At 45.6% G+C, this 27,932-nt stretch overlaps 1 protein-coding gene across 1 annotated transcript in view; it reads right to left on the bottom strand.

Annotated features, from left to right (window-relative positions):
* Positions 1–26,756, bottom strand: part of Fntb (farnesyltransferase, CAAX box, beta) — an 83,693-nt gene extending 56,937 nt beyond the window's left edge. The window contains exons 1-2 of the mRNA XM_021635530.2: positions 26,509–26,756; positions 8,222–8,286 (exon numbers count right to left, since the gene is read on the bottom strand). Coding sequence (XP_021491205.1) covers positions 8,222–8,286; positions 26,509–26,652 — 209 coding nt within the window. The 5' untranslated portion in view covers positions 26,653–26,756. The remainder of the gene's footprint in view (positions 1–8,221; positions 8,287–26,508) is intronic.
* Positions 26,757–27,932: the final 1,176 nt, after the last annotated feature.

Here is a 27,932-nt window from a genome sequence, read left to right as displayed (position 1 = left end):
AATGAGGAACCCAGATCACAGAAGCTATAGACTGGCTGCTGTGGCGAGGGCGTTAGAGAATACATGAGATGAAGAAAGGGACTGGAAGCCAAGGAATATAAAAAAAAAAAATTAGTGAAGCCAGTCAGCCAACATTTCCAAGTGGCTTCTTGATTTGTTTTGTTTTTTTTAATCTTTTTTTTTTTTTTTTTTTTTTTTTGAGACAGGGTTTCTCTATGTAGCCTTCATTGTCTTGGAACTCAAGGTCTGCAGACCAGGCTGGCCTTGAACTCAGAAGTATTTTTTGTTGTTGTTGTTTTGTTTTTTAAAGACAGAGTCTCACTGTGTAGTCCAGGTTGGCCTCAAACTCAAAATCTTTCTGCCTCAGCCGGAGGGCTTATGTTACACTTGTGTGCTCCCATACCTGGCTTCCTTGCTGGGACTATTTAGGAAACAGCAGTGGGATGAGAGGAAGAGCAGACTAGGCAGGGGAGTGAGGGAAGCTGGGAAGCAGATTTCTGAAATAGCTCATGTGTCCTGGCTCAGACTGAGCAGGATGGAAACACAGGCCAGCACGGGCCTATGACAAGAGCGAGCAAGACCATTTATAAGGACTGACCAGCAGTGACTGGAGAAACACAAGCCACACAAAATCAAGCACAGTATTTGTTTTTATTTTTTGAGACAGGGTTCCTCTATGTAGCCCTGGCTTCCATGGAACTCATTTTGTAGAACAGGCTGGCCTATAACTCAGAGATCCACCTGCTTCTGCTTCTGCTGGGATTATAGGCAGGTGCCACCACACATGGCATTTTTACCAAGCTGACTTAAACAACTAAATAAATCCTCCAAAAGTACAAAAACGGAGCTCAGTGAGACAGCTCAGCAAGAAAGAACACCTGCCACCATGGCCTGATGACCTGAGTTCAATCCCTGGAACCCACATGGTGGGAGGACGGAACTGAGTCCTATAAGTTGTCCTCTGACCTCCAAGCACCATACTATGCAAGTGCCCCATACCACACACACACAGTGTTTTTTCAAACACTGAAACTCTAATGAATTATGTATGAATTATGTTTCACTAAGTTATTTTCTTCAAAAATAAATATGAAAAAAAAAACGGGTTTTTTTGTTCCTTTCTTTTAAAAAGAAACAAAGCCGGATGTGGTGGTGTGTACCTGTGATCCCAGCATTCAGGAGGCTGGTGCAGGGAGACGGCGAGTCCAAGACCAGGGAGTTCCAGACTTCCTGGGCTGGGAAAGCACTTGCCTGTGCAAGCCTGAGGACCAGAGTTTGAGCCCAGAAACCCGTGTAACAGCAGAAGGAGGCAGAAGGACAATCAATTCCAGCTGTCCTCTGACCTCCACGTGCGTGGGCCTACCCATGCACCAGACACACATATGGACAGTAATAACAAGCGAGTGAAAGTGAAAAGTCTTCTTGTCTTTTCAACAATCCTTTTATTTGACTAGGGACTTTTCAGACACTAAGAAATCCACGTGCTCCAAGGCCAAAGCTTTTGGCCTCCAAAGGGCAAAAGATTGGCTTGCTTAAGAGGCAGGAACTGCCTGAACCCCATTGCTCAGGAACAGTAATAGAATGAAACCTCCATCAGCAACTCCTCTACCTCAGGTTGCTCCCTAGAGAAAGAACCTGAGTCAGCCAATGACAAGCACCCTCCTAAAATGCTCCCCTCAACCTTGGGCTTCACCCACAGACAGCCAGGCCCCAGGAGCCCTGCTGAAAGTGGGGGCTGCTGAGTTTGTTTAGCTGGGTCTATCTGAAAAACTTCAACCACATAAGCTGGAGGCAAAAGGTAGGGTTACGGGATTTGGGGAGAGATTATTTCCAATGACCATTTCCCCAAGCCAACTTCCTGCTTCTTTTTCATCCATTTAACCATAAGCATATGTATGAATGGATTGCTAGGTTGAGGTGTTCAGTTTATTTTGGTAAATCACTGCACTGAAAGGCTACTGCTAGGAGCTAAATTGTGCCCTACCCCCTCACAATCAACGTTGCAATCTAAACCCATAGTGTGACAGGGTTTAGGCACTAGACCTTTAAGGAAGAATTTAAGGTTAAATGAGATCCTAAGATTAAATGAGGCCCTATCCAATAAGACAGGTGCTTCCAGCAAGCAGAAGAACACTAGGGTATAGCTCAATGTAGACTGCACTCCCAGCAAGCACAAAGGCCCTGAAGGGGCTGGGGGTGGAGGGGAGACTCTAGGGAGTCTGAGCACAAACAAAAGGCCTTGTGAGGACAGCCAGGCAGCTAACTGCAAATCCTGGAGAAAGGCCTGAGGAGAAACCAGGCCTGCTAGCATCTTGATCTTGGATTTCCAACATCTTAAAGCTCTTAAGTTCCTGGGTTTCAGAGCACCCAGTGTGCGCTTGGTCACCACAGCCCAGGCTGACTCACTCCCTTTTCAGCACAGTCCCCTTTCGTTCTGTGTGGGAAGTTGAAAGCCAAAGCTCCTCCCACCACCAAGAGCTCAGCCTCAAAGCCAAGAAGGGCAGGGAAAAAAAAAACAGAGGCTGGAGTGGAAGGACAGGGATGATGCAAGGGTTCAGAACGACAGTGGATAAGGACACTCATGTCACCAGCAGAGGGGGATGGGAACTGGAGTGGGAAGGGAATTAAGATCAGACCAGGGCCTGTCTTGTTCAGGCTGCTTTCCAAGCCCTACAGAATATCCGGCTCTTTGGAGACTCTTCAAATACTGGTGCAGAATGAGTGGGGGCAAAAACCTAAAAGACTTCAAGAGAACAGGCAGAGTAAAATCAAATAAACATACTTCCCCTGGACCACCCGAGTGTCCTGTGGCCAACTGTGACACGGTAGACACTGAGTATAGAAAATGCAGCCTAAGGAGTATGTCTCCCAGTTCCTCAGGTTTTCTATGCGGGAATAGTGGAAGACAGAGGTCAAGTTTTGAGGACTTAGTGCTGGCTTCAGAACCACTGCAACAGTTACCCTCCAGGGAAAACCTCAAGTGCACTGCCAGCATGGCTTCCTACTAAGGAGCACACAGGTCACTTCTGCCCTGGAAAAAACAGTTTTAAACATGTGTGTGTGGGGGGTGTGTGTGCGTGGGTGTGGGTGGGTGGGTGTGTGGTGTCTGTGTGTCTATGTATATGTGTGTGTCTGTGAGGGTGTGTCTCTGTATGTGTGTACATGTGTGTCTCTGTGTTTGTGTGTGTTTGTCTGTGCATGCACAAGTCACACATTTTAGGTTTCACATTAAGTATGAAATGAACTGAAAAAGTAAACAGGACTATGATGACCAAGTAGTTAAGGTGCTGGACTGGAAAACTACCCATTCATAAGGGGCAGAACAAGAATGCCCGTGGAGAGGCTGGTTCGACTGCACAGCATGTGTGAGGCCCTGGGTCTGACCTCAATGGCCAGAAAAAAAAAAAAGTGAAGAGAAAAATGAATGACTATGAGGTATAGTTGAGACCCTAGGTTTACTAAGGATATGAGGAAGAGCCAGAGGCATCTGGAAGAGTCCAGGCTGAACATGGGGAGCAGAACAGACTAGGCCTTGAGAAGAGAGGGGGAGAGAGGAAGAAGAGAGACAGAAGAAGACCAAAAGGGCAAAAAGAACCAAGACAGCACATAGCCTAATTGGTTGAGTTATATAGATAGGAACGAAAAGCTGGGAGAAGGTGGGTAAGCTCAGGGACTGGAGAGGTTTAGAAGGGGCAAGGGTGAGAAGTGCCAGGACTCTAGCCTGAGTCTGCTTTGGTGTGCTAACCAGTGCTGGGGTGATCTTTTCATGCACTGTGTAAAGATTTCCCTTGTATTATTCAAATGCTGATTTCTGTACCCAGAGAGTTGAGTACAGGCTGGACTTTGGTGTTATCATTTTTATGAAGCATCACCCGCCTCAGTATTTTGTAAACATTGTTCTCCAGCACCTCCTGTATTGGTTAAATAAAGAGCTGATCCAGCCAATAGCTGAGGCAAGGAGAGAAGGGAACTCTGGGAAGAAAGCTGAGGTGCAGAAGTCAGCAACTGGGCACAGAGGAAGAAACAAGTGCTAGGACTAAGATCGAGAGGTAGCCTGTACATGGCGGGACATGCGCCAGGCCAATATTGTCAGGTGCCAGTATTGTCAGGTTAGAAGAACCGAGAATCTGCCCAGCTATAGTGCCTAAGCTGACCATAAATATAAGTCTCTGTGTCATTATTCGGGAGCTGGTGGTCCAAAGAAAGTCCCGTTTTAAACAGGCACCACAGTTAGCCATTTGTCCTGGGTTTCTAACAGAAAATACTGACTTTCATTAAAAAATTTAAAAAGCAGGATGCAATGTGGCATCATGGTGTACATACACTTAAGACCAAAGCATCTGGGAGATGGTGGAGAAGATCAAGTTCAAGGTCATGCTAAGTTATGTATCTCTCTGGAAAACAAGAGAACCCCTTTCAAAAACACAAAGCCAAAACCAAAGCAAAGAACAAAATACTCCAAAACAACAACAATAAGGCTAGGAAGATGGCTCAGTGGGTAGAGGAACTTGCCAATGAGTCTGATGACCTGAGGTCAAGGGTTGAGGATACAGGGCATTGGTAGAGCACCTAGTAGCAGAGAGGGTCCTAAATCTAAGCCCCAGCACCATAAAAAGAAAAAAGAAGAAAAAGAAGGGCCTCTTGATACTGGCTACCTCACTCTAAAACAGATGCACACTTCACAGAGGGAAATCTTATCTTTTTTTTGAGATAAGGTCTCCTGTAATCCAGGCTAGTCTTGGTCTTGAACTCATGTCTAAGGAAAACTTTGAAGTCCTGCTCTTCCTGCCGTTACTCCCCTACCCAAAGCACTGGGATTACAGGCATATAACACCACTCCTGACAGAAGGGGATTAGCTGTAGAATGCAGCACCATTCAGCTTTGGCCTTGACCGCCAGCCGCATGTGCTTCCTGGCTCTGGCAGCCTGAATAGCAACTGCCTGCCTCAGCATCACAGCAGGCATTCCTGGACCCGTGCACAGCCAGCGGTCCTGGCAGCATGTCACACCTCATCAGCATCATGGCCTTAGGAACACAAACAAGCCGTGTCACCTGGGTGGACTGCCAACAGCTGGCTATGCATAGCGCTGAGCCATGAAATCTGTTCCCGAACCGAGCTGTCGAAGTCTGACGGGTGACTTCGGTTCTTTGATTTGCAGTATGTTGCTTTGTTTTTGTTTTTGTTTTGTTTGTTTTCTGTGGTGTGACTCTGGGACTCACACCTGCTAGACAACTACTCCACCATTTCAGTGTACCTCCTAGCCAAGACTTAAACTGTGGCTACCGAAGCGTTAAATTTATAATAATTTAAAATTCCTTGGTGGTGGTGGGGGGGGGGGGGTTCTGGGCATTGAAGCCTGGTGCATTATGGCAAGTACTTTACCGAACTGAACCATAACCCAGACTGATCCTTATACCATAGAGGCTCATCTGTGGTATTCAGCTTTATACTGATATTCTGATTTACATACTCAGCTATTCAGCAAAAGTGTTTATTATCTCTAACATCAACTAACATGCCAATTATCCTTTAAGACACTCATTTTCATAGGCAAAAATGACAAAAATTGAAACAAAGAAATACAAAAGAAAAGAAAATTTTAAAAAGAGAAAAAAAGGATAAAAATTGAAAGCTATGATTCCTGAAATAGACCCAGAAACCTGACATATTCTGTCTCTGGAAAGTTCCAAGCCCAAGAAGCACATTTGTTTTCCAGCACACCTGACCTAAGATCTATGAACTGGGGGCGGGGTCTCTACAGCCACTCCCCCAAACCCGTCCAGACTGCAGCCCCTCAGCCTTCCTCGTCTCTCCTCAAGAACAAGAGTCCAAAGGCTCTGTTTGGATGGGGAATGAAGAGAGAATGTCAGGTGTCACAGGTCCGTTGCGTGGGAACAAGAGGATGTGTTGTGTGTCCACAGGGGCCCAGGCAGAAGACAGTGAGTCAGAGCTCAGTCAGGTGAGTCATCTGTGGACGCGATGGCTAACAGCAAGGCCCTCCAAAATGTCCTTTAGCACCAGGTCCAACCACTGAGGAGTGAAGCTGGAGCAGGTTTGTGTGGAGGCGGCAGGAGGGGTGGCTGCTCCCCTGAGCTGTTGACATAAATGTCATTCATTGAGCTCCTGCTGTGGCTCATGACAAAAGGAATAGTTCCTGGGACTGAGGTTAGGTAATGCAGAGGCTTCTGCAGCCTGGCAGGCTAGGGAAAGACTCTTGTAGCTGACCCACACTTTCCCCCTTGCCTTTCCAAGGAGGGATGAGGACCTTCGCCTTCTCACATGCCCTTCCTTGCAAATGCCACTTTTTCCAGCTGTTTTCTGCAGTGGCTAATTAGAGAGGGAACAAAGGCTCGAAGGTAACAAGGCTAGAGCCATATGTAAATTTTCAGTAACAAGTGCCCAGCCCGTTGTCATAAGGTCAGTGCAACAGGCGCTTCTCACCCACAGAGTACAGACAGGCCTCGACAGCGGTCAGCCCAGGTTCCTGATGAACCAGTCTCACATGACTTTGATGTACTTGGACCAAGGACTACGGAGAATTCAAAAGATTGCCCATACTAAGCATGGAAGGGTTAATTCTAGGGTGGGGGTGGGGGTGTGTGTGTGTGAGGCCCTGAGTTCAAACCCCAGCATTGCAAGGCAAATGAGAGAATGAATTTCTACCTCTTGGGCCTCCTTGGCTGTAGAAATATATTTTGACCAAGTGTCTAAAAAGAAAAAGTCCCCAGAGTCTTAATTAAAAATTGTCTTAAGAAGTCAGCCAACAGGCACAGTAGCACACACCTTTAGTCCCAGCACTGGGGAGGCAGAGGCAGGTGGATCTAGAACAGGGTTATACAGAAAAACCGTCTCAAAACACAGAAAGTTTTGTATTCAGCCACTTTGCTGAAGGTGTTTATCAGCTGAAGGGGTTCTCTGGTTGAATTTATGGGGTCACTCATGTATACTATCATATCATCTGCAAATAGTGATACTTTGACTTCTTTCTTTCTGTTTGTATTCCCTTGCTCTCCTTTAGTTGTCTTATTGTTCTAGCTAGGACTTCAAGTACTATGTTGAAGAGATATGGAGAGAGTGGGCAGCCTTGCCTTGTCCCTGATTTCAGTGGGATTGATTTAAGTTTCTCTCCATTTAGTTTGATGTTGGCTATAGGCTTGCTGTATATTGCCTTTACTATGTTTAGGTAAGTGCCTTGTATCCCTGATCTCTCCAGGGCTTTAAACATAAACGAACGTTGGATTTTATCAAATGATTTTTCAGTATCTAAGGAGGTTATCATGTGGTTTTTCTCCTTCAGTTTGTTTATATGGTGGATCATGCTGATGGATTTCCATATATTGAACCACCCCTGCATGCCTGGGATGAAGCCTACTTTGGTCATGGTGGATGGTATCTTTTATGTGTTCTTGAATTCAATTTGCAAGTATTTTACTGAGTATTTTTGCATCAACATTCATAAGATAGGTCTGAAGTTCTCTTTTTTTGATATTCCAACCAAGGACCATGCATGGAGATAACCTAGAACCCTGCACAGATATAGCCCATGTCAGCTCAGTCTCCAAGTAGGTTCCCTAGTAGGGGGAACAGGGGCTGGCTCTTTGATCACCTCCCCCTGAGTGGGGAGCAGCCTTACCAGGCCACAGAGGAAGACAATGCAGCTAGTCCTGATGAGACCTGATAGGCTAGGGTCAGATGGAAGGGGAGGAGGACCTCCCCTATCAGTGGACTAGGGAAGGGGCATGGGTGGAGAAGAGGGAGGAAGGATAGGATTGGGAGGGGATGAGGGAGGGGGCTACAGCTGGGATACAAAGTGAATATACTGTAATAAATAAAAAAATAAGTTACTAAAAACAAAAAGAAGGGAAGGAGGAGAAAGAGGCCGTGTGTGTGTGTGTGTGTGTGTGTGTGTGTGTGTGTCAATAGACATGGTAAGCAAGGTGAGGCTGGACTTCAGACCATATAGCATCTTACATGAGAGTGGATCAACTGGTCTCTCCCCAAATTTCATTTGGATAGTGTCAAAAAGAGCTATTCTAGGGAGTTGAGAAATGGCTTCACAGTTAAAGAGTGCGTGCTGGTCTTCCAGAGGACATGAGTTTGGTTTCCAGAACCCACATCGGGTGGTTCACAATATAATTAGAGATTTAGTTCAGCTGGTTGGGGGTTAAGTACAGGCACAGAGGAAAGTTAAAAGGTTCCCTTAAGGGCCCCAAGCTTACCTTGGTACAAGGTGGTTAAACTTGTAAGAACTGAACACTTGCTGGATCTTCTCTTCTACTTTGGCCTGATAAGACAGCAGGACATGGAAGAGAAAACACACATAGATGAGATGCTATCGACTTTTCCTTCCTATTGCCACAAATGTCTAGTGCCTAAAGTTTTTCAACACAGTTCTGTGCTGCAAAGAGATTTGGAGGCTCTGTAGCATGGTAGGAGACAGTAACTGGAGACGGGGACTGCAAAAACAATTATTCCAGAAATGTCCTTGGTTTTCTAGCCAGTAATGCCAGACATGGGGCAGGGGGGAGCAGTGAGGAGAAAGGTTCTGGTTTCTAGTCTCCCAAATGAGCACCTTTCCTGGAGGCTTGACTTAGTCAGGGTTTCTATTGCTTTGATGAAATGCTGTGACCAAAGGCAACTTCAGTTTCTTCGTTTGTTTTGTTTTTCAGGACAGGGTTTCTCTGTGTAGCCCTGGCTGTCCTAGAACTCGCTCTTGTAGATCAGGTTGGCCTCCAACTGAAAGAGATCTGCCTGCCTCTAACTCCCAAGTGCTGGGATTAAAGGCTCGAACCACCACTGCCTGGCAGGTTTATTTCATTTCACAATTCTCAAGCCACAACTCTAATTACTGAGGAAAGTCAGGGCAGGAACCCGGAGGCAAGAACTGAAGCAGAGGTCAAGGAGGAACACTGCTTATTGGCTTGCTCCCCGTGCTTCACTCAGTCATTAGTACAGAACTCAGAACTACCTGCCCAGGATGGCGTCACTCCCACCTTACCCCATATCAATCACTAATCAAGAAGATTCTTAACCCCAGCACTAGGGAGGCAGAGGCAGGTGGATCTCTGAGTTTGAGGGCATCCTGGCCTACAGAGTGAGCCAGGGCTACACAAAGAAACCCTGTCTCAAATATCCAAAAGAGAGAGAAGAAAATGCCCCATAGACTTGCTACCTGCAATCTGAATGGAGGCATTTCTCAAATGGAGTTCCTCTTCCCACATAAGTCTAGCTGACAATAACTAGCCAACATAGGCTATACAAGAAGGTGGAAATAAAACTCCAGTCCAGGCATTCATTCTTTCTGGTAAACATAACTGGCTCTCTAGACTTTCATGGTGGAAATGAAGGTTATGCTTACTCCCAAATTTCAGCCCATTCCTAAATGATTTTTAGATTATATCTTCAGAGGTGGGAATGTCATAGTCTTGATCACGGTTTTGGGGAGGCCCATTAAAGGAAAGCTATTTCCTCCTGGTGAAAAGAATGGAATCTAGGTCTGGCCTTGGGTTAAGATCTAACATTCCAAACTACCCAAAATGTAAAAGCTAATCCAGCTGGACCTGTCAATCACCTGGTGGAGACCATCCCTCAAGAAGGCTTATATACTTTCAGCTGTGCTAAAAAGATGGGGGGAATAATTACCCCTTTAAGGAATAATGTACATTCCCTTCCCCAAATCCCCAATTTCAGTAGGGTTTCTTACGGAACTTTGCCATGGGGCTCTGCTTAGGTCCTGCTAATCCAACTTACTCCAAAAAGCACTTCTCCTTTTCACTTGTTCTTTCTTTTGGATACTTGCCAAAGCCTGATATGCTTTCCTAGACTGTTCAGGCTTTCACACTCCTCTGCTGAAGCCCCTCACTCTGCTTTCTGCCACGAGGCTGCTTATGAGAGCTCCACTAGATGCCCTTTGGTATCTATGCAGAAAATACTGTTTCTAAGAATGTTACCCTCGGTATGAGGGGGAGAAAAAGGACTAAATAGCTCCCTCTTCTTCTCCCTCCTCCTCCCACTCCTCCCCCCTCCTCTCTCTCACACACATACATAGAGCGCCAATGCATGGAAAAGGCACCTCTGTAAATCTACACAAACCTTCCTTTTGTTTTATTTTTCCTGGCCACCTTTACAAACACACACACACCATCCTTTGTTGCTGGTGGAAGATGTTATATAAGCTTGTATTCTCAAACATTTCTCCCCAAGTATCTTCATGTATATATGTTAACAAATTTATTTTCTTTCGTTATACAGATCTCAGAAAAAAGAAGAAGAAGAAGAAGAAGAAGAAGAAGAAGAAGAAGAAGAAGAAGAAGAAGAAGAAGAAGAAGAAGAGGAAATCTCCCCTTACTTTTTTCTTCTTTTTATTTTTTTAAGGGGAAGGTGTTTTGCCTGAATGTATGTCTGTACACCACTTACACACTCGGTGGCCATGAAAGACAGAAGAGGGCATCAGATCCCCTGGAAATAGAGTTATGGACAGATATGAGCCATCATGTGGATGCTATGAATTGAACCCAGGTCCTCTTGAAGACAGGCAGTGTTCTTAACCACTAGCCATCTCTCCGCTGCCTCTGTTTTGGTTTTTTAATCCTTCTTTCTCTCTGCTGGGGATCAAACCCAGAGCCTTGTGCTCGGCGGGAAGCACTCACCACCTAGTTATACTCCCAGCTCTGACTTATTCTCCTTGTTCTATAAAATTGTCAATCAGACACACAATTAGTTCCTAAGAAAGACTGCATGTTATTGTCAGGTTGAAGTTTAAATAAAGTAAAACAATGAAAATCATCTAAAAAATTTATTAGGATACCAACTGCTAAAATACCAAGGAATCAGAAAATCTGGTTCTCTGTCACATACATATCTACAGTCTCTCACACAGTGAAGAATCTCGAAAAAAATCAGCTCACCGAAGAAGACACAGATATCCCTCCTTCTGCCTTTCTTCTTTCTTTCTCTCTCACTCATTTACTGGGTTTTATTTTTTAGATTTTGTTTTAAAGTGTGTGTGTGTGTGTGTGTGTGGTACACGTGTGTGCAATGGCTGTAGAGGCCAAAAGAGAAGACAGTGGGCTGGATTTCCTGGAGCTGGAGTTCCAGGCAGCTGTGAACTGATCGGCATGGGTGCTGGGAACTGGACTTGGGTCCTAAGCGCAGTATCTGTTCCTAACCGCTCTCTATTGTTTTGTGTTTGAGACGGGGTCTCATGTAGCCCAGGCTGTCTGGAACTCACGAAGTAGCTGGGGAAGACCTTCAACTCCTGATCCTGTGTCCACCTCCCAAGAGTGCTATGACCACAAGCATACACCACCATACCCAGGGTCTCCACATTCTTCATGTTAATAGTGAATTCTCCTTGACATTGTAAAATATATAATGATCTTGTTCCTAGGCAATGTCCCCCCCCCCCCTTTTTTTGCAATGCAGAGGATGGAACTAGAGCCTTGAGAATGCTAGGTAAGTGTTCTATCTCTGAGCTGTACTCCTCCAGCTCTCTCTGGGAAACTTAAAACACATGCACATTGACAAATGTGCAAAACTTACTTGCATTAGTGAGGAGAGTGGTGATCACCTAAAACTTACTTTTATTTGGTATTAGGATATGTTCTGGTATTTCTATTTGAACATGAGTTTAAGGGATGAAGTGCTTAAAAATTTTAATACTGCAAGTAACAGACCAAGGTCAGCATAAAACAGGACTTAGGAAAAGCAGGCCACTGTCCCAGGCTCCTTACAATTCTTTCTGCGCTCCAGAAACTCAGCCTGGACTAATGCAAAGCAGCAGAGCACACAGGGCACAGACAGTGTCCCTGCCGTGCTGCCCTAAGCTGTAAACTGAACGAGCTGGGAAGATAGGCACAGGGCACATGTCAGCCAGAACGCTGAACCGAGGCCTGCCTGCGCCGTGCCGCTGTGTACCTGAGAAGACAAATCCTCAAAGAAAGAAGCCCACTGGCAGAAACTCCCAGCTAACACAAGCCTATTCAAATCATAGAATGCTCGGGTGCTGTCAGAGGCATCAGTCCTCTCCTGGAACTCTGCCACTTGGATGCCAGGGGAGAAAACCGTTGAGATTTGCTTCTGCTCCTACTTGGGCAACTTAAACAGCCAAATACCGAACAGCGGAATGGAAATTTATCTCTACACTAAAATACCCGACACAGACACGGGGATGTGCCACAGTGCTCAGGGGGAGATGATAAAAACATTCCCAACGCACCGCCATTTATCTTTGGGTTTTCTAAGCGCACCTTTTCATTTCAATGCAGTCAGCAGCCAATCATTCAAGTTATGAATTCTAATGAACACCACGTGGGTCAGCTGTTTATAAAAATGAAAACATATTTCACTGCTTCTTAAGTAGTTACGTGTTTTTTGACAGGAGCAGTGGCACGTGCCCATAATCTCAGCACCAAGGAGGCTAACGCAGGGAGAATAGTGAGTTCAATGCCAACCTGGGCTCTAGCTCTCAAAACAAAACAAAAAGGCTTTGTTAATCAAAATGCATGGTTTTAAATATATTTGGAAAGTGAATACATACAAAAATCCAAATGTAATGTTTTGACATTTGTTTCATATATAGAGAACGCATACAGGCGATTCTGCTGGCTGCCATCAGGGACCTAGCAACATCTTACATCATCACCTGCTGCCATGGCTAGGTGCGCCAGGACTCTGTGTGTGTGTCTCAGTCCTGGGAGCCCCCTTTCTCTCCCTCCCTGTCCTCTCTCTCTACCTCATGGCCCACTCACTGTCTCTGTCCCTTCTCCAAGACCCTTCCCCCCATCTCACAATAAACCTCCTTTATACCAGATCTGTTGTATGCTGTAATTCCGCAGGGGGTAGACCTCATCTTTACAGATCATAACAGAGGTGGCCAAGCATCAGTTTGCTGTGGTAGGAAATATTTTACTACAGACACTGGAGAGACGGCTCAATGGTTAAGAGTACTTACTGCTCTTGCAGAGGACCCACGTGGTAGCTCACAACTCAAGTACAGTTCCAGAAGATCTAAGATCTCCTGGATGTAAGATCAGTTCCAAAAGATCTGCCTCGTTTGACCTCTGTAGACTCCTGCACACACACACACACATACACACACACACGGTGTGCACGCACACACCACAATACATCTTTAGCTGAGTGTGGTGGCATATCCTTTAATAGCAGCACTTGGCAGGAAGAGGCAGGCAGGGCTCTGTGAGTTGGTCTACAGAGTGAGTTCCAGGACAGCCAGGGCTATAGAAAGACCTGTTTCACCCACCCCCAAATTCTAATCAATCGATAGATCTTTAGTATATATAATCTTCATATACATGAAAGATAAGGAAAAGCTTTCAGCTTACAAACTGTAAAGGAAAAGGCATAATGAAGCATGACTCGGCACTCATAAAATTTCAGGAGGCTCCAGGTAAAACCAGCCTAGGAGCCTTTCCTTCTGAACAGCTGGCCTTCTTACATTTGGTCAAGAAAAGAGGCCATTGGTGCTGTCTTCCTGCCTGCCTGCCATACTTCTTCCTTTCCCACCCCCCAACATAGAGCAGATCAAAGGCCAAAGGCCTCACTGAACCTAGGAGGAAGAATTAAAAGCAAACCACAAGATCTTAGTTGCCATGTCTTCAGAGAGGAACTGTTCCAAGGCAAGGGGCATAATTGTTGGGTTTCAGACCCCTGACAAGCTGCTGAGGTGTATATTTAACATACCAAAGTGGACCTGGCCTCCCAGGTTCTCCCAGCATCCCTTGGTCCCTACCTGCTGCAGGGTGTGGCTAGCCTACCCTGACTTCTACCCTGAACTCTCCAGGCCAGGGGCAGGGGCTTCCCCTCTCCCTTCACTATATACTTGGGATATTTTGGTGCCCTCCCTCACTCCTCTCACTCTCATCTCTCTTTCTGCCCTCTCTTCTCTCATTCTTCTCTCTCTCTTCTCCCTTCCTTCCTCCCTCTTTTCCCCTGCATGATGGCCAAGAGCTGCTTCCAAAAACCCTGCATTTATATACTTTAACTCATCTTGCTCTAGCTCATATCGCCACTTCAAGCATGTTTATCAATAATGTCAGCCAAAATGAAGTCCCCAGTGAATTCAAGAATCACTGAGGCCCAGGGGTTTTAGCAAAGGGGATCTTATGATGGTGATCTGACACTAACTGAATGTCTTCCTACTCTGGCATTCTGATTTCAGGCGCAGGCAAGTGCAAATTTCAAGAATGTTTCACACCAAGCCACCAACATATAACAGAGCATCCCAAATCCTCAAGATTGAAGAATGAACAAGAAAAAGACGGGGAACTGCAGTGAAACAGAGACCCTGAAACAAGGGACCCTAGAGAGCTACAGTTTCTGCAGGAATCCCTTGCTGGGAAAGAACAGGGTGAAGGGGGACCAGAGGAGGAGGCCTCGTCCCCAAGGAAGGACTGCTGGGCTCTGCTACCTCACCTCACAGCTAAGCCAGCACAGCTAAGCTGGAACACTGCTACATCAAAGGCAGGCAGAACCTAAGGACTTTTCTCTCCCAGAATTTACAGTTCTGGGAGAGACTGTAAATAAACCCATTTTCCTTTACTAATTGTTTCCTTGTTTCTCTGTAATACGGAGAAACTGAGGCAACACATTTATAGACCTCAGCATCTGTCTCCTGTCTGTGCAAACTACTTTTCCTTTGTTTACCTCAGGTTCTAACCACCCCACTGGGTTACTCCTCGCTGGATAGTCATGTGTGTGTATGTTCACATATGTTAATAAAGTTGTATTTGTGACTGGAATGGTGTCAGTAGAGAGGCTGGGCGTTTGACCCAGCTTCAGCTACATAACAAGATCAAGACCAGCCTGGGCAACATAGTAAGAACCTATTAAAAAAAAAAACAAAACTTCCGTTTCTCTCTTGTTAGTCTGTGGTTGGGAAGTCAATTGGATCCTAGTCATAGAGCCTCAAACGAGACACATGACTGTTCTCTCCTTCACTCCAGTGAGGGCACTGAGGAGCTGTGCTGAGGCTTGGTCTGATGCCGTGTATTCTAATGCTGATTACTGTCCCCCAAGATCTGGTTGCTGCCCAGATGAACACATTCTCATACATACACCTGTCTTTTTTGTGTAATAAACCATGGGAACCTTGTAATTTCCTTGCTTCCTTTCAATCCCACTATTCAATTTAATCTCTCCTTTCTACATAAAAATCCCCATTGGACAGAAAGGCTGTACAAGAGCTCCATAGCAACAGATCCTTTTCTTTTTCATAAAGAGCAAAGGGCCCATAGGCTGTCTCTCCAGAGCACAGGGCACCCCACTCATAACCATGAAAATGAACGTGAGCTGCTTCTTTCAGGAAAAGGATGGAGCCCAGAATATCTGCTCTACTTTACAAACTCCGCCATATGACAAGGTTACAAGAAAGGCCAGGATCAGGAACGGAAGATTAATTAACAAAGACAAGGTTTTTTTGTTTTGTTTTGTTTTGTTTTTCCCAAGACAGGGTTTCTCTGTGTAGCCCTGGCTGTCCTGGAACTCGCTCTGTAGGCCAGGCTACAGAGACCCACCTGCCTCTGCTTCCACCGAGCAGGGATTAAAGGTATGCAACACCATTGCCCAGATCTTTAATTAAGATTAGGCCCAAATAAGTGAGCTTTTACTGGATCCAATTTAAACACATAATCAAAGGCTGTTAAAAAAAAAAAAAAAAAAAAACATGGGCTAGTAGATGCTTCAATGGGTAATGGCACTCGCTACCCATCCTGACCACCTGAGTTCAACACCTAAATGATTAAGATGTTAAATAATCTTCAGATTTAAGAATACAGAACACCTGGAGATCTTCAAACACCATCATCCAGGCATCATCATCCAGGCTTCATCATCCAGGCATCCCTTTTCCCTTAGAGGGTGAACGTCTAGACCTCAGCCTTCTGGGGCCACTTCCTGTGTTTTCTTAAAGTTACCTTTTAGGAAGGCTGTATACAGGACATGGCCTTTCTGGATACTGTCTCCCTACATAGCCCTTCCCTCCCTGTAAAAGCCCACCATGCTCCTGAATTACCTCATGTTAGCATACAGGCGATTCTGCTGCCTCCCTCAGGGACCCAGCAATGTCTAACATCATCACCTGCTGCCACCATCAGATGTGCAAGGTATATGTGACCAGCCGTAAAAGGACTGCCCTCCACCCCCAGCAATCGCCCTCCTCTTTCTCTCTCCTAGTTTCTCTCTCTGTTCCCACTGTTTCTCCCTTTCTCTCCCTCTTTTCCCCCTCTCTGCTTTCATGGCTCCCTCACTGTCCCTACCTCTTCCCCAGGCCCTCTTCCTTTCCCCTTCCCCCCACCAATAAACCTCCTTTATACCAGATCTGTTGCATGGCATAATTCCTCAGGGAGGTACCCCTTGGCATGGGTGCCATCCCTCTGTGGCTGCATCATCACTATATATCTGAACACCTGAGATAGAGATCTGAAGACCATAACTCCCCCATCTCAAGATGATGACCCTTGAATAAACCAATGCCTTCCTACAAACTCCAGTCCCTGAGAATTGGCTTTCAAGCACAGGCAGCCCAGATTTGGGTCCAGTTACAATTTGCATTAATTTGTAAATTCAGCTCACGCCTTATGTGACTCTAACTGGATGAGACTTGAAGTTTCCCAGCCAGTCTGAACACATTAACAGTTCTTTCTTTACCTAATAGTTAAAAGAACATCTTCAACATGGTTCTTTTTCTACCTCTATGAGTGATATTTTAGCCTCTTTTGAAAATTTACTCTTAGCCAGGTACAGTGCTGCAAACCTTTAATCCCAGCACTCAGGAGGCAAAAGTAGACAGAGCTCTGTGAGTTTCAGGTCAACGCAGTGAGTTCCAAGACAGCCAGAGCTAAGTAGTGAGACCATCTCGAAAAACAAAACAAAACAAAAGTACTCCTGGTCTTGTATGATGGCATGCCTGAGAGAGTGAGGAAGGAGGCCCTGGAGTTCAAGGCCATTCTGGCTACATAACAGCAAGGGCTTTGCAGTGGCTGAAAGTGTTTGCCACACAAGCCTGACAACCGAACTCAATCCTCAGAACTGGGTTCTGTGGCATGCATCTGTAATTGAGAAGAGAGGCAGACAGGCAAGCTGCCTGGTGGCTCACGAGCCAGCTAGCCTGGAGGGCTCAGTGCAGAAACACGAGAGACCGTGAGAGCCTCCCTGCCAGAGCAAGCTCCTAGGAGAGATCCTACTCCAGCCAGCTGTCCCGAGCGCTCCACGGGAGTACTCTGCCATGTACAAGCTCTCACACTCACACTCCCTCACACCCACTCACATACTTAGAGAGAGAGGGTAAACAACACATTTTAAAAATACAATAGCTGGGTGTGGTGATGCACACCTTAAACATAAGCATTCAAGAGACAGAATTCCAGGCCAGCCTGGTCTACATAATGAAACCTTGTCTAGGAAAAGATAAAACTCTAGAAGAGGCTAAATGAATGTATTTATCTTTTCTTTTAGATCAAACATCAGTTACCTTTAAGGTTGGGGTCAGGAGTGGACACTGACTGGGAAGAAGTATTATGGGATGCTTTGGTTTGATGGTGATGTCTTAAATCTTGACAAGGGCTTGGGTACACAGGAACGAGCACCTTCCAAACTAAATACATGTGTGAATGTTATTATTATATGCGGATTTCACTCTGTATAAATTACATCTTGCGAGAACTATGTGCTAATATTTAATTTCACTTAATGAATATTTAAGAAATTGTCTTGACATCTGCAACTTACTTTGAAATCCACTAAGATGGGTAGAAGCCAGGCGTGGTGGTGCATGCCTGTAACCCGAGCACTGGGGAAGCTTAGACGGGAAGATTACACGTTCAAGGCAGCCTGAGATACAGTGAGTATCTGTACAGTTTGAGATACAGTGAGTATCTCAAACAAACAAATGGAAAATAAAAGACAGGCTGGGTTTCGGATCCATGTTGAGTGTGGGTCTTGAGCTGAACCCCAATTCCACAAGAGAGAAGGGAATGGAAAAAGGTTCCAGACACAGTGGTGCCTCGTGCCTGTAATTCTGGCACACAGGGGTCAGATACAGAAGGCCTAGGAATGTACAGCCAGCCTAAGCTATGAGATCCTGTCTCAACTCTTTCACCCTACGCTGTCCCCCTAAAAATACAGAAAATTATAACAAAAGAATCTAGAGGGTGAGTATATTGGTTTTCATCATAAAATTCTTTCAACTTTGCTATATTTAAAATTTCATATTTTATTATGAAGAAATACTTTCACTGAGCATGGAGTGTGGTGGTGCACACCTTTAATTCAGTACTGAGGAGGCAGAGGCAGGTGAATCTCTGTGAGTTTGAGGCCAGCCTGGTCTACAGACTAACTTCTAGGATAGTTCACTGTGAGACCATGTCTCAAAAAGCAGTAAAATATTTTCTCAGGCTGGGGAGATGGCTCACTCAGTAAAGAGCATGCCACAGAAGCATAAGAACTTGAGGCTGTGTCCCCAGCACCAACATAAGAGTACGGTATAGAGGCACGTCTATAGCTCTAGCTCTGGGGAACTGAAACAAGCACATGCTGGGGACTCTGGCCAGCCACTGTAGCCAAAGTGGCAGAAAATATACAGTGTGTGATGGCTGAATAAGAATGGTCCCCAAATGTTGTGGATAGAGACATGTTTTTGTTTTAATCCCAGGGGTGGGATGTTGGGCTGATTCAGATAGTCCACAGCAGCAAACTATTTGCCTCATGCCAGCTCTGGGAGGGACTCTTTTTGCCAGCTGCAGATAGTTTAAATTTGAGGACTCTGGAAAGAGAATAAATGCCAGAGCAGAGAGAGTGTGGAGGAGCTCCGAGAAAGACAAGGCTGCTGCTTCTCCCCCCCCCGACCCCCGCAGCTCCCAGTTGCTGTTGGTGCAGTAAGACAAGAAGTTGGAGATCTCCTGAAACAAGGATTGGACAGCTCCAAGGAACCCAACAACCATAACCAGCAGGAAGCAGCTAAGAGAACAGCACCCCCTCTCCCACTAACCCTTTCTCTCTCCTACCTGGTATTGGGAGTGTTGGGAGAGATTGGGGTGGAGTGGGGACAAAGAGATATTAAAAATTTAAATAAAAAATATGTCAACACCCAAAGGCTCATATATTTGCTCGTTCAACAGAGAAGGGAACTATTTGAAAAGATTAGGATTAAGAGGTGTGGCTTTGTTGGAGAACTGTGTCCCTGGGGTAGCCCATGGCTACTGTGGGCCAGCCTGCATGCTGCCATGCTGCCCACCATATGATATTGGACTAAACCTCTGAAACTGTAAGCCAGTCTCAATTAAACGCTTTCATGAGAGTTTCCATGGTCATGGTGTCTCTTCCCAGCAATCCAACAGTGACATGGTGGAAGACGGCAGAAGGCATCTGACTGATCTCTGGCCCCATGGGTGCATTTAGAGTGAGTGAACCTATGTCCACATCAAAAGAAAAAAAAAAAAGGAACTACTTTTCTTAATAATACTGTCATCTTCCTTCTGTATTATAGGTGTCTAGAATACATTCCTGAACAAAAGAGACAAGAATTTCCACCCCAGAGCTTGCCTTTTGCTCACCCACACTTTTTAAACATGAGCATGAAAAGGGAAAGCAGAAAGAGGCCTCCCAGTGTGAACAGGGTAGAAAACAAACATCCCAGGAGCTGGGAACCAGCCTGTCTGTCAGAACCGCAAGCTCCCACATTCTCAGTAACAGATCCACACACTCAGAACCTATGAGTCCAGGGTCAGGGTCTCTCCCTGAACATGACGATTACCAACTGGTTATCCCGGCTGCCCAGTGGGCGCCAGGGACCCTCCTGCCTCAGTTCCTCCAGTGTAGGTACTTACACATGGGTGCTGGGGATCTGCTCTCAGGTCCTTAGGCTTCTGTGACTATCTTCCCAGCCACAAAAGGTTTTCAGAAGAGATAAAGTACTGTCTTCATTCATAAATGTTACTGCGGTTTTGTTTTTTCAAGACAGGGTCTCTCTGTGTAACACAGCCCCTGGACCCAATTTGTAGACCAGGCCAACAGAAATCCACCTACCTGCCTCTACTTCCCCAGAGGCTGGGATGAAAGGCATGCACCCTCATACCTGACCATTACTGTTTTGTCTTTTAAACCACCAGCCTATCCTCCTCTTCAACTAAAAGGGCAACGAAACATTTTCTAGTGTTTAAGAAGCAAAGCATTTCCCTAAACAAATAACTTAATATTTGAGGAAAAGAGGTGAGAATATGCCACCCCAAAATAAGGCTGTAGATCAGAACCCGTCACAGTAAGACTGAAGGAGACAAGCACTTGCAATAAGCATCTTTGGCATGAGGATTATCTTGAGCTAATTATTTTGAGCAACAATAGACACAGCTTCAAAAACCACAGAAATTGCTCCTTTAGAAGAGGAAGATTCTATCTCTAAAGGAAGACTTCACTTTTCTCTCTCTCTCCTCCGCACCCTCCTCTCCCCTCCACTACCCACCCCTCCTCTCAACATGAAAGACAGCTCCAGACTTCTCCACAGAGCACAGTGTAAATCTGCACAACAAACCTTACTACCGATTTCTGTGTTCTTCCTGCTCACACTTCCTGGCAGGGCAGCTGAAGACAGTAGTTAAGCCAAAGCCCTACGTCACCTCTTAGAGACTTACTAACTTCTCTGGGTAGCAGTGAGATGCATGCGAAAAACGTAGTTTCCTTTGCTTGTCTCTTTTGACATGGAGGGCTCAAACTAATAAAAAGAAACTTTCCTTTTTAATATTCATTTTATTATCAGTGTGTGTGTGTGTGTGTGTGTGTGTGTGTAATGTACTTGAGGGTGTTCGTGAGCCATGGTGCATGTGAGAACAGCAGAGGACAGCTTTGTGGAGTTGGTTCTCTACCACATTCCCATGGGGAAAACAAACGTCATCAGACTTATAAGACACTTTACCCACCAAGGCACCTCACAGTCGCTCCAACGATTTTACTCTCTGAGACAGGGTCTCACTCATTTGCCCAAGCTGTCCTTGAACTCACTATGTAATGCAGGCTGGCCTTGAACTTACCATACTCCTGCCTCACCCTCCACCCCCACCCCAAAGCAAACAGGATTATAAATATAAACCTGTTCTACTAAGGCTGGGACAATCTTAAACCTGGGAAAAGAAGCTGGGCATGGTGGCAGGGGAGGCAGAGACAGGTGGAGCTCTGAGTTCCAGGCCAGTCTGGTCTACAAAGAGAGTCCAGGACAAGCCAGGGCTACGCAGAGAAACTCTATCTTGGGAAAGAAAACAAAACAAAAAATAAATAAAAACAAAAAAACCTGGAATAAAATATATAATGATAATTATCTTACTCATATTATCTAGAAAAGCATATTTGCTTGCTCAAGAACTGGTGATAATAAAAAGACACATGAAGAATTTCAAGAGAATTGCCTGGTGGATAAGAGAAGAAAAACTGGCATTTCTAAATCAGTGTTATGTAAAGTAAGAAATACAAGTTATTATATTTGTGTGTAAGGGTTGAATTTAGGGCCTCACATAGGCTAGGAAGTGCTCTCTCTACAGCCAAGCCACATCCCAAGGCCCACAGTCAGCTAAATTCAAATGTAAATGTTCTCAGTAGGCACTTGGTTTGTTCACTGCCAAGCTGAAAGTCTAAAAGTACAGGTATTTCATCCCAACCAGAAATGTCTGTGAACCTTTTTTTCTTTCATAGACCTGGGGGTTGAACCTTATACTGCAGGCGCATCGGCACTGAGCTACCTGTTCAGGCTGGTTTTATTTTTGTGTTTATTCATCTGTTTGTTTTTCATAGATAGGGTCTTGCTATGTATCACCGGCTGGCCTCTAACTGGTTTCCATGTCTCCTCCTCTAAGCGCCGGGACTACAGGGATGCACCACCAGGCCCGGCCTCACCCTCCCTTGTGGATTCACAGAAACTTGACGTTGAAATCCTACTCTCTAACGCTCCCCCTAGAGCGGTCTGACTGGTGACATCGCCGGCATTTCAAGTGGAAGACGCAGCTGTGTGGCAGTGGTGGCACACCCCTGTGGTCCCAGCACTCGGGAGGCAAAGGCAGGTGGATCTCCAAGTTCAAGACCAGCTTGATCTACAGAGTGAGTTCCAGGACAGAGAAACCCTGTCTCAAAAAAAGAAAAAAGAAAAAAAAAAAATCAAGTGGAGATGTTTTGGTGTCTGTTCAAGGGTAAATTGAAAGAAAAAAAAAAAACAGCAATAGTATATATTATAAGCAAGCACTGGCAAGGCCACCACTGGGACTGAGACTATCCCCGTGTTAATTTATTTAATATTAAATAAATAGTTGGCAATAGGGTGATTCCGGTGGCAACGTACTGATGAAGGTGGACACTAACAGCACAACCTCACATTGCTGTCTACTTATAAAAGGCCTTCGCATCACATCCACTGGCAAAATTCTTATCAAGGGACAGGGCCTTCAAAACCTGTCAAGAAGCTGACCGTTCCTTCTCAGAGCACAACGGCCACTCTGTAAGCAGCTGTCGTTTCTCACCCAGAACAGTACAGTGGCCTCTCAACCTTTGCCTCTTACCTCCACCCTCATCTACATACATATACACACACACACACACACACACACACGGGGGGGGGAGGCGGTTCATCGGAGTGTGGGTGCCCTTGGAGATCAGAGGCTTCAGATACTCCTGGAGTAGGGTGTCACAAGGCTGTAGCTGCCCTGTGTGTGCTGGGACCCAAAGTCTGGTCCTCTGGAAAGACAGCGCTCACAAAAGCTTGGCCATCTCTCCAGCCTCCCCACATAATTCCTGACGGGAACCTGAGGAGCCTGTTAAAGTGTCGTTCAGACTGTGTCACTGCTGAGTGCTGGCAGCTAACAGGTCTAAAGGTAGGAAGGGGAGGAGTGGAGAGAGAGTCTGGGTCTCTGTGGAGAAGGCACCTGAGAAGGTATGACCTTAAGTCTGGGAAAATGTCAGTTCACACCACTGTGAGAGTGAGGAAATCTGCTGATCTTATCTTTCACCCTCTTGTCTCCTAGCAATATTTCATGGCTCAAGCCCAGCACCCTAGGCAAGGGAGCCTGTCAGTACAGAGCTACTTCCTGAGGCAAATCTAAAGATCGAGGTAGAAGGGAGCGTGGTAGATCTGGTTGGTAAATGTGAACTCTCCAGCCAGATGGCTTGCCGTTTCAATTGGCCCTCGCTAACACAACAGCCACAGGCCGTATGTGAGTCCATCTCATGCACTGTCCTGTCTACTGGCCTCTTTCCTCACCTGGCACGTTCCCACCTCAGGTCCTTTGTACACCCTTTCCCTGCCCAGAACGTGCATCCACAGGGTGCACTCATGACCTGTTCTCTCACATACTTCAGATCACACGTGACACCCTTGGCATGTCTTAAATGTTTAGACTGATTCTTTTTATCCTCCCTTCCTTGTGGCTCTGGTGGTGGATCCCGAACTGCACATGCTATGGACATGCTCTACCAGTGAGATACACCCCCATTCCTGATGCTTCTCTTTTCTTAATTAGCTGACTCCCCTGGTGTGGAGAGAGAAAAAAAAATCCTTAAAAACATCAAATCCACTTCCTTTGTTCGCTGACTCGTGCCAACTGTCTGAACAGTGCCTAGGACCTAAAAGATTCTCTTTTTTAATTTTTTTGTTTTAATACTTTGGGTGTATGGGTGTGTACCGCATGACAAAGGGATCCTGCAAGCCAGGACAGGACATCAGATGTCCTGAGACTGAAGCTTCCTCAGGGATTTACTGGCAGCTCAGTTTTGCGTCGTGACAGTAGATTAATGCTTGCCATTTGCTTCCTAGCTCATTATTCGGAAGCTTCATTTGTTAGACAATAATTTAATAGTTTAATAACAGGAGTTAAAACTGTAAAACAGTGGAAGGAACGCTTTGTGAGACCTTCTGTTATTGTCTTTCAGGAAGTTCTTGAAGGCTAGAGTGATGGCTCACTGGTTGAAAGCCCTGGCTGCTCTTCCAGAGGACCTGGGTTCAATCCCCAGGACCCCACGAGGTGGCTTACACAAAACTGCCAAGACACAAAATTGAGCTGTCAGTAAATCCCTGAGGAAGCTTCAGTCAAAACCAAAAGATTCAAACAGAATCCTCCGTGAGCAATTCCGCCCAGCAATGCTATTTCTGATGATTGCACTACCTTAACCACCAACCTGAGAGTTCTCTCAGCCTCTGCCTTCTCCGTCAGAATGTGTAAGGACTGAGTGACACAATGGCTGGAGAACATTTAGCGCTCAGCTGGAACCAAATGAATGGTCACTGTGGCAATTACTGAAGTCATAAGAATGAAGTATCACATTCCCTTCCTACTAACCACAACTCTTCTACCTAGACTTTTAAAGTGGGAGCTGCAGCACGACATGAAATATATGACTCTATCATACCATTAGGCTTGTTATCTGAAAGACTACACCAACCTATCGGGACCCTGCATCTGCCCCAGCCCTGACCTTGGCCCACCCCTTCTCAGAGCATCTTGGGTCCATTTTCGTATTGCTCGTTAGGCCTACTCAGAACTTAAATTGTTTTCCTTACAGGAACAGAGCAGGCAGGAACTTCAGTGGTCTACTGAAAAGAATACAGCACTACACAAAAAAAGATAGCCGGAAACTCCTCACTAATGTCCCTGTTCCCTCTCTAAAGCATAGACATTTCTGTAAAGTGACAGATCGTCTCCGATTCTCTTTCCCTCATTAGCATCCTGTAACCCCTGATCTGCTAAGTCAGCACTTCTGAAGCTGCGGGTCATGGAGACCCTTCCACAGGGGTTGCTGTAAGACTGCCAGAAAACATGAGGTGTTTACATTATGATTCATAACAGGAGCAAAATTACCGTTATGAAGTAGCAATGAAAACAGGTTTGTGGTTGGGGTCACCACAGCACGGGGAACCACATTAGAGGATCACAGCAGTGGGTTAAAGTCAGTTCAGTTACAGGTATAAAAGATGGGAGGGAGGAAGACATGTGACTTCAAAAGAAAAAAGGCTTGCCGTAGTCTAACCAGCTACAGAAATATCACTCTAGCTAGGTGGTGATGGTGGTGGTGATGCACTCCTTTAATCCCTCCAAGCACTTGGGAGGCAGAGGCAGGTGGACCTCCATGAGTTCGAGGCCAGCCTGGTCTACAGAGTGAGTTCCAGGACAGTCAAAGCTACACGGAGAAACCCTGTCTCAAAACAAAAACAAAAAACAAAAATCATTTTAAACACCGCAAAGATTCCGTAGGTTTAGTCAACGAGGAAAGATGTCTTTGCAATGTTTTGCACAAGTTAACTAGGAGGGCTAGATTAAAAAAGCAAGTTTCCTTTATTACCCGAAAGCCCAGGAGGCTTTGACTCAAAGATTAAAATATTCCCTCTGCTACTATGAGAACAACCATGTGTTCAATCCCTTGTTTTGTTATAGATTTTATTTAGGGCAAGCGAGATGGCTCAGTGGGTAAAGCTATGGCTCGGCACCAGTAACCTCAAACATGCCGTACACACATTCACACACATAAAAATTAAAACAAATGTGTATTTAGTCACAACTGTAAAATTTATATAGTCATTATTGCTACTAATTTTGCCTAAATACAGCCTCTCAGCTTTAGATATGAAAGATGAAGCAGGTCCCTCCATGGCTAAGCCTCAGTACTGATCTTAGCAAGATCTTAATTTGGTTAAGTGGCTGGGTGCCTATTTCTTGGCGCTGTCAAGCCTCAGCCTGACCACTTCTAGTAACAGATGGGTAAACAGCTCTACAACAACCAATTTGGGAACAATTCCAAACGGAGAGTGAGAAAAAATGAAAACTATAATTTACTACTCACACCTTAAACACTGTTCAAAATGGCACGTCCGGTACACCCTAGGCCTTAGTGAATCACAAGCAGTTCAAACTCCACACTTTTCTGTTCGTTCCCAACTATACAGTTTTCCAGCCAGTCAGGCTCCTGCCTATGGGCTGTGTTTTCTTTTTCTGTATTTCCACCGTTCAAACAGCAGGCACTCAAATGATTACCCACCGCGAGGTAGGCCTCAACCTGACCTAGCAGGTCAGAGATTAAACCGATTTGGGGATAGCGGGACTATTACGGCTGTTCAGTCGCCCAAATGTCCGCAAACTGGAAGCATGTGAGGGAAACGGAGCGGCGGTCCTAGAATCTCAAGACATCTAGACAGAATGGAGCGGGCTACCTGGTCCGCCCAGGCTTCTGTGGACTCCAGACAGAGAACACGATCCTTTACACCTTCTGAAGCAGAGAGGACAGAGGCACTGTCCTGTCCTCTAAGCCCAACCCTGACAACAACCCTTTCCTACCTAAGCCAGCCCCACAAACATGACACTCCGAAGCCCTGGTCTGGGAGCCTGGAGCTCGGGGTCCGGGGTGGGGACGCACTGCACGATGGGAGTTGTAGTTCTACGGAGAGTTTTGCACCCAGATGGGGCTACAAATGGGACTCCTGCTCCCAGAAGGCCCCGCGCGGGCGCCTCGCCCAGTCCTGCCACCTCACCTGTTCAATGGACGTGACTGTTTCCACTGAGTCGTCTTGCAACCGCTCCCGCGCGTGCTCAGGTCTCAGACTGTACAGAGGTTCTGACCAGACAGGGGAGGAAGATGGAGGACAATAGTAGGTGAAGGAACTCGAAGAAGCCATGATCGGGAGAGCTGCGGGCGCTGTATAGGACTCAGCTTCGTACAGCAACAACGCGCATTGAAACTCGAGCGGGCTAAGGCGCTACGGAGAGTGGGTGGAGTCAAAAAGATTTTGAACGCGAATCTCTCCTCCCACCTACACATCTTCAAGAAGTTACTGGGATACTGCCGCCCCCCATTGGGCGGATGAGCTGCTGCAAGAGCTCAGCTTCCTGGAGCGCAAGAAAGCATGCGTGGGATGCCTCAGTTCGTTTTGCAAATAATATAAAAAGAAAACTTCCAGCGTTTTGCTCTCAACTAATTGTAGCAGTAGTTTGCGATTTCAGCTGCTCAGGAACCCAAGGAATGTAACTTGAAAAGCGTTTCTGACATCTCTCTTGATTGTTGCAGCCACGGTAATTTAAATAGAATTACCGTGCACCTTTGGGTCCTTGACACCCTTAGGAGACGCCTGAGCTTGTCAGTAAATGAGCAGAATTGCAGATCTCAGTACTCAGAGACAGAGAGGGGAGCAGTGTGATTTTCTCGTAACCCTTGAGGGCTACAATGCCATGGCAGAAACTAAAACACCGTGGAAGAATGAGTGTAAATGTAACAGCCAAGGAAATAGTCAACAAATATTTATGGAGCACTTAACACTTGTACTGTAGTAAAATGCAGGAATACAAAAGTCAGGAAAATTACAAGGTCCCTTCCCTTAGAATGCATCTGAATTTCATTTTAGAGGAGACAGTTAAATAAATGAACACAAATTATTTGAAGACTTCCAATTATGGTATGACAGAAAATGATGGTCAGGCCTGGAGAGGTGGCTCAGCAGTTAAAAGCACGGGCTGCTCGTCCAGAGGACCTGACTTCGATTCTGAGTACCCATCTGAAGACTTACAACCACCTGCCATTCCCGTTCCAGGGGATCCAACACCCTCTTTGGCCTCAACAGACAAAATGCAAAACTACACATGCAGGCAAAATATCCATGCACATTATTTTTAGTGTTACTCTTTTCTATATATTTTTATTGAAAAGAATTCTTTCAAGCAGTATACTCTGATCACAGTTTCCCCTCACCCAAATTCTCCCCATCTCCCTATCCGCCCAACACTACAACTTTCTCTCTCTCTTTAGAAGACAAACAGGCAAACAAAAAAGAGGAAACTAACCAGAATTTAAAAGAGAGAGAGAGAGAGCACAAATAAACACAGGCACACACATGAAAAAAAATAATTTTTAAAAAAATTATAAATGAAAGAAAATAAGTGTCTATGAGATGCTCAGAATGAC

This window comes from Meriones unguiculatus, chromosome 7, assembly GCF_030254825.1.
Source record: "Meriones unguiculatus strain TT.TT164.6M chromosome 7, Bangor_MerUng_6.1, whole genome shotgun sequence".
NCBI classification, from domain to species: domain Eukaryota; kingdom Metazoa; phylum Chordata; class Mammalia; order Rodentia; family Muridae; genus Meriones; species Meriones unguiculatus.
The sequence above is the reverse complement of the archived record's forward strand: the minus strand, read 5'-3'. Positions and strand labels throughout refer to the sequence as shown.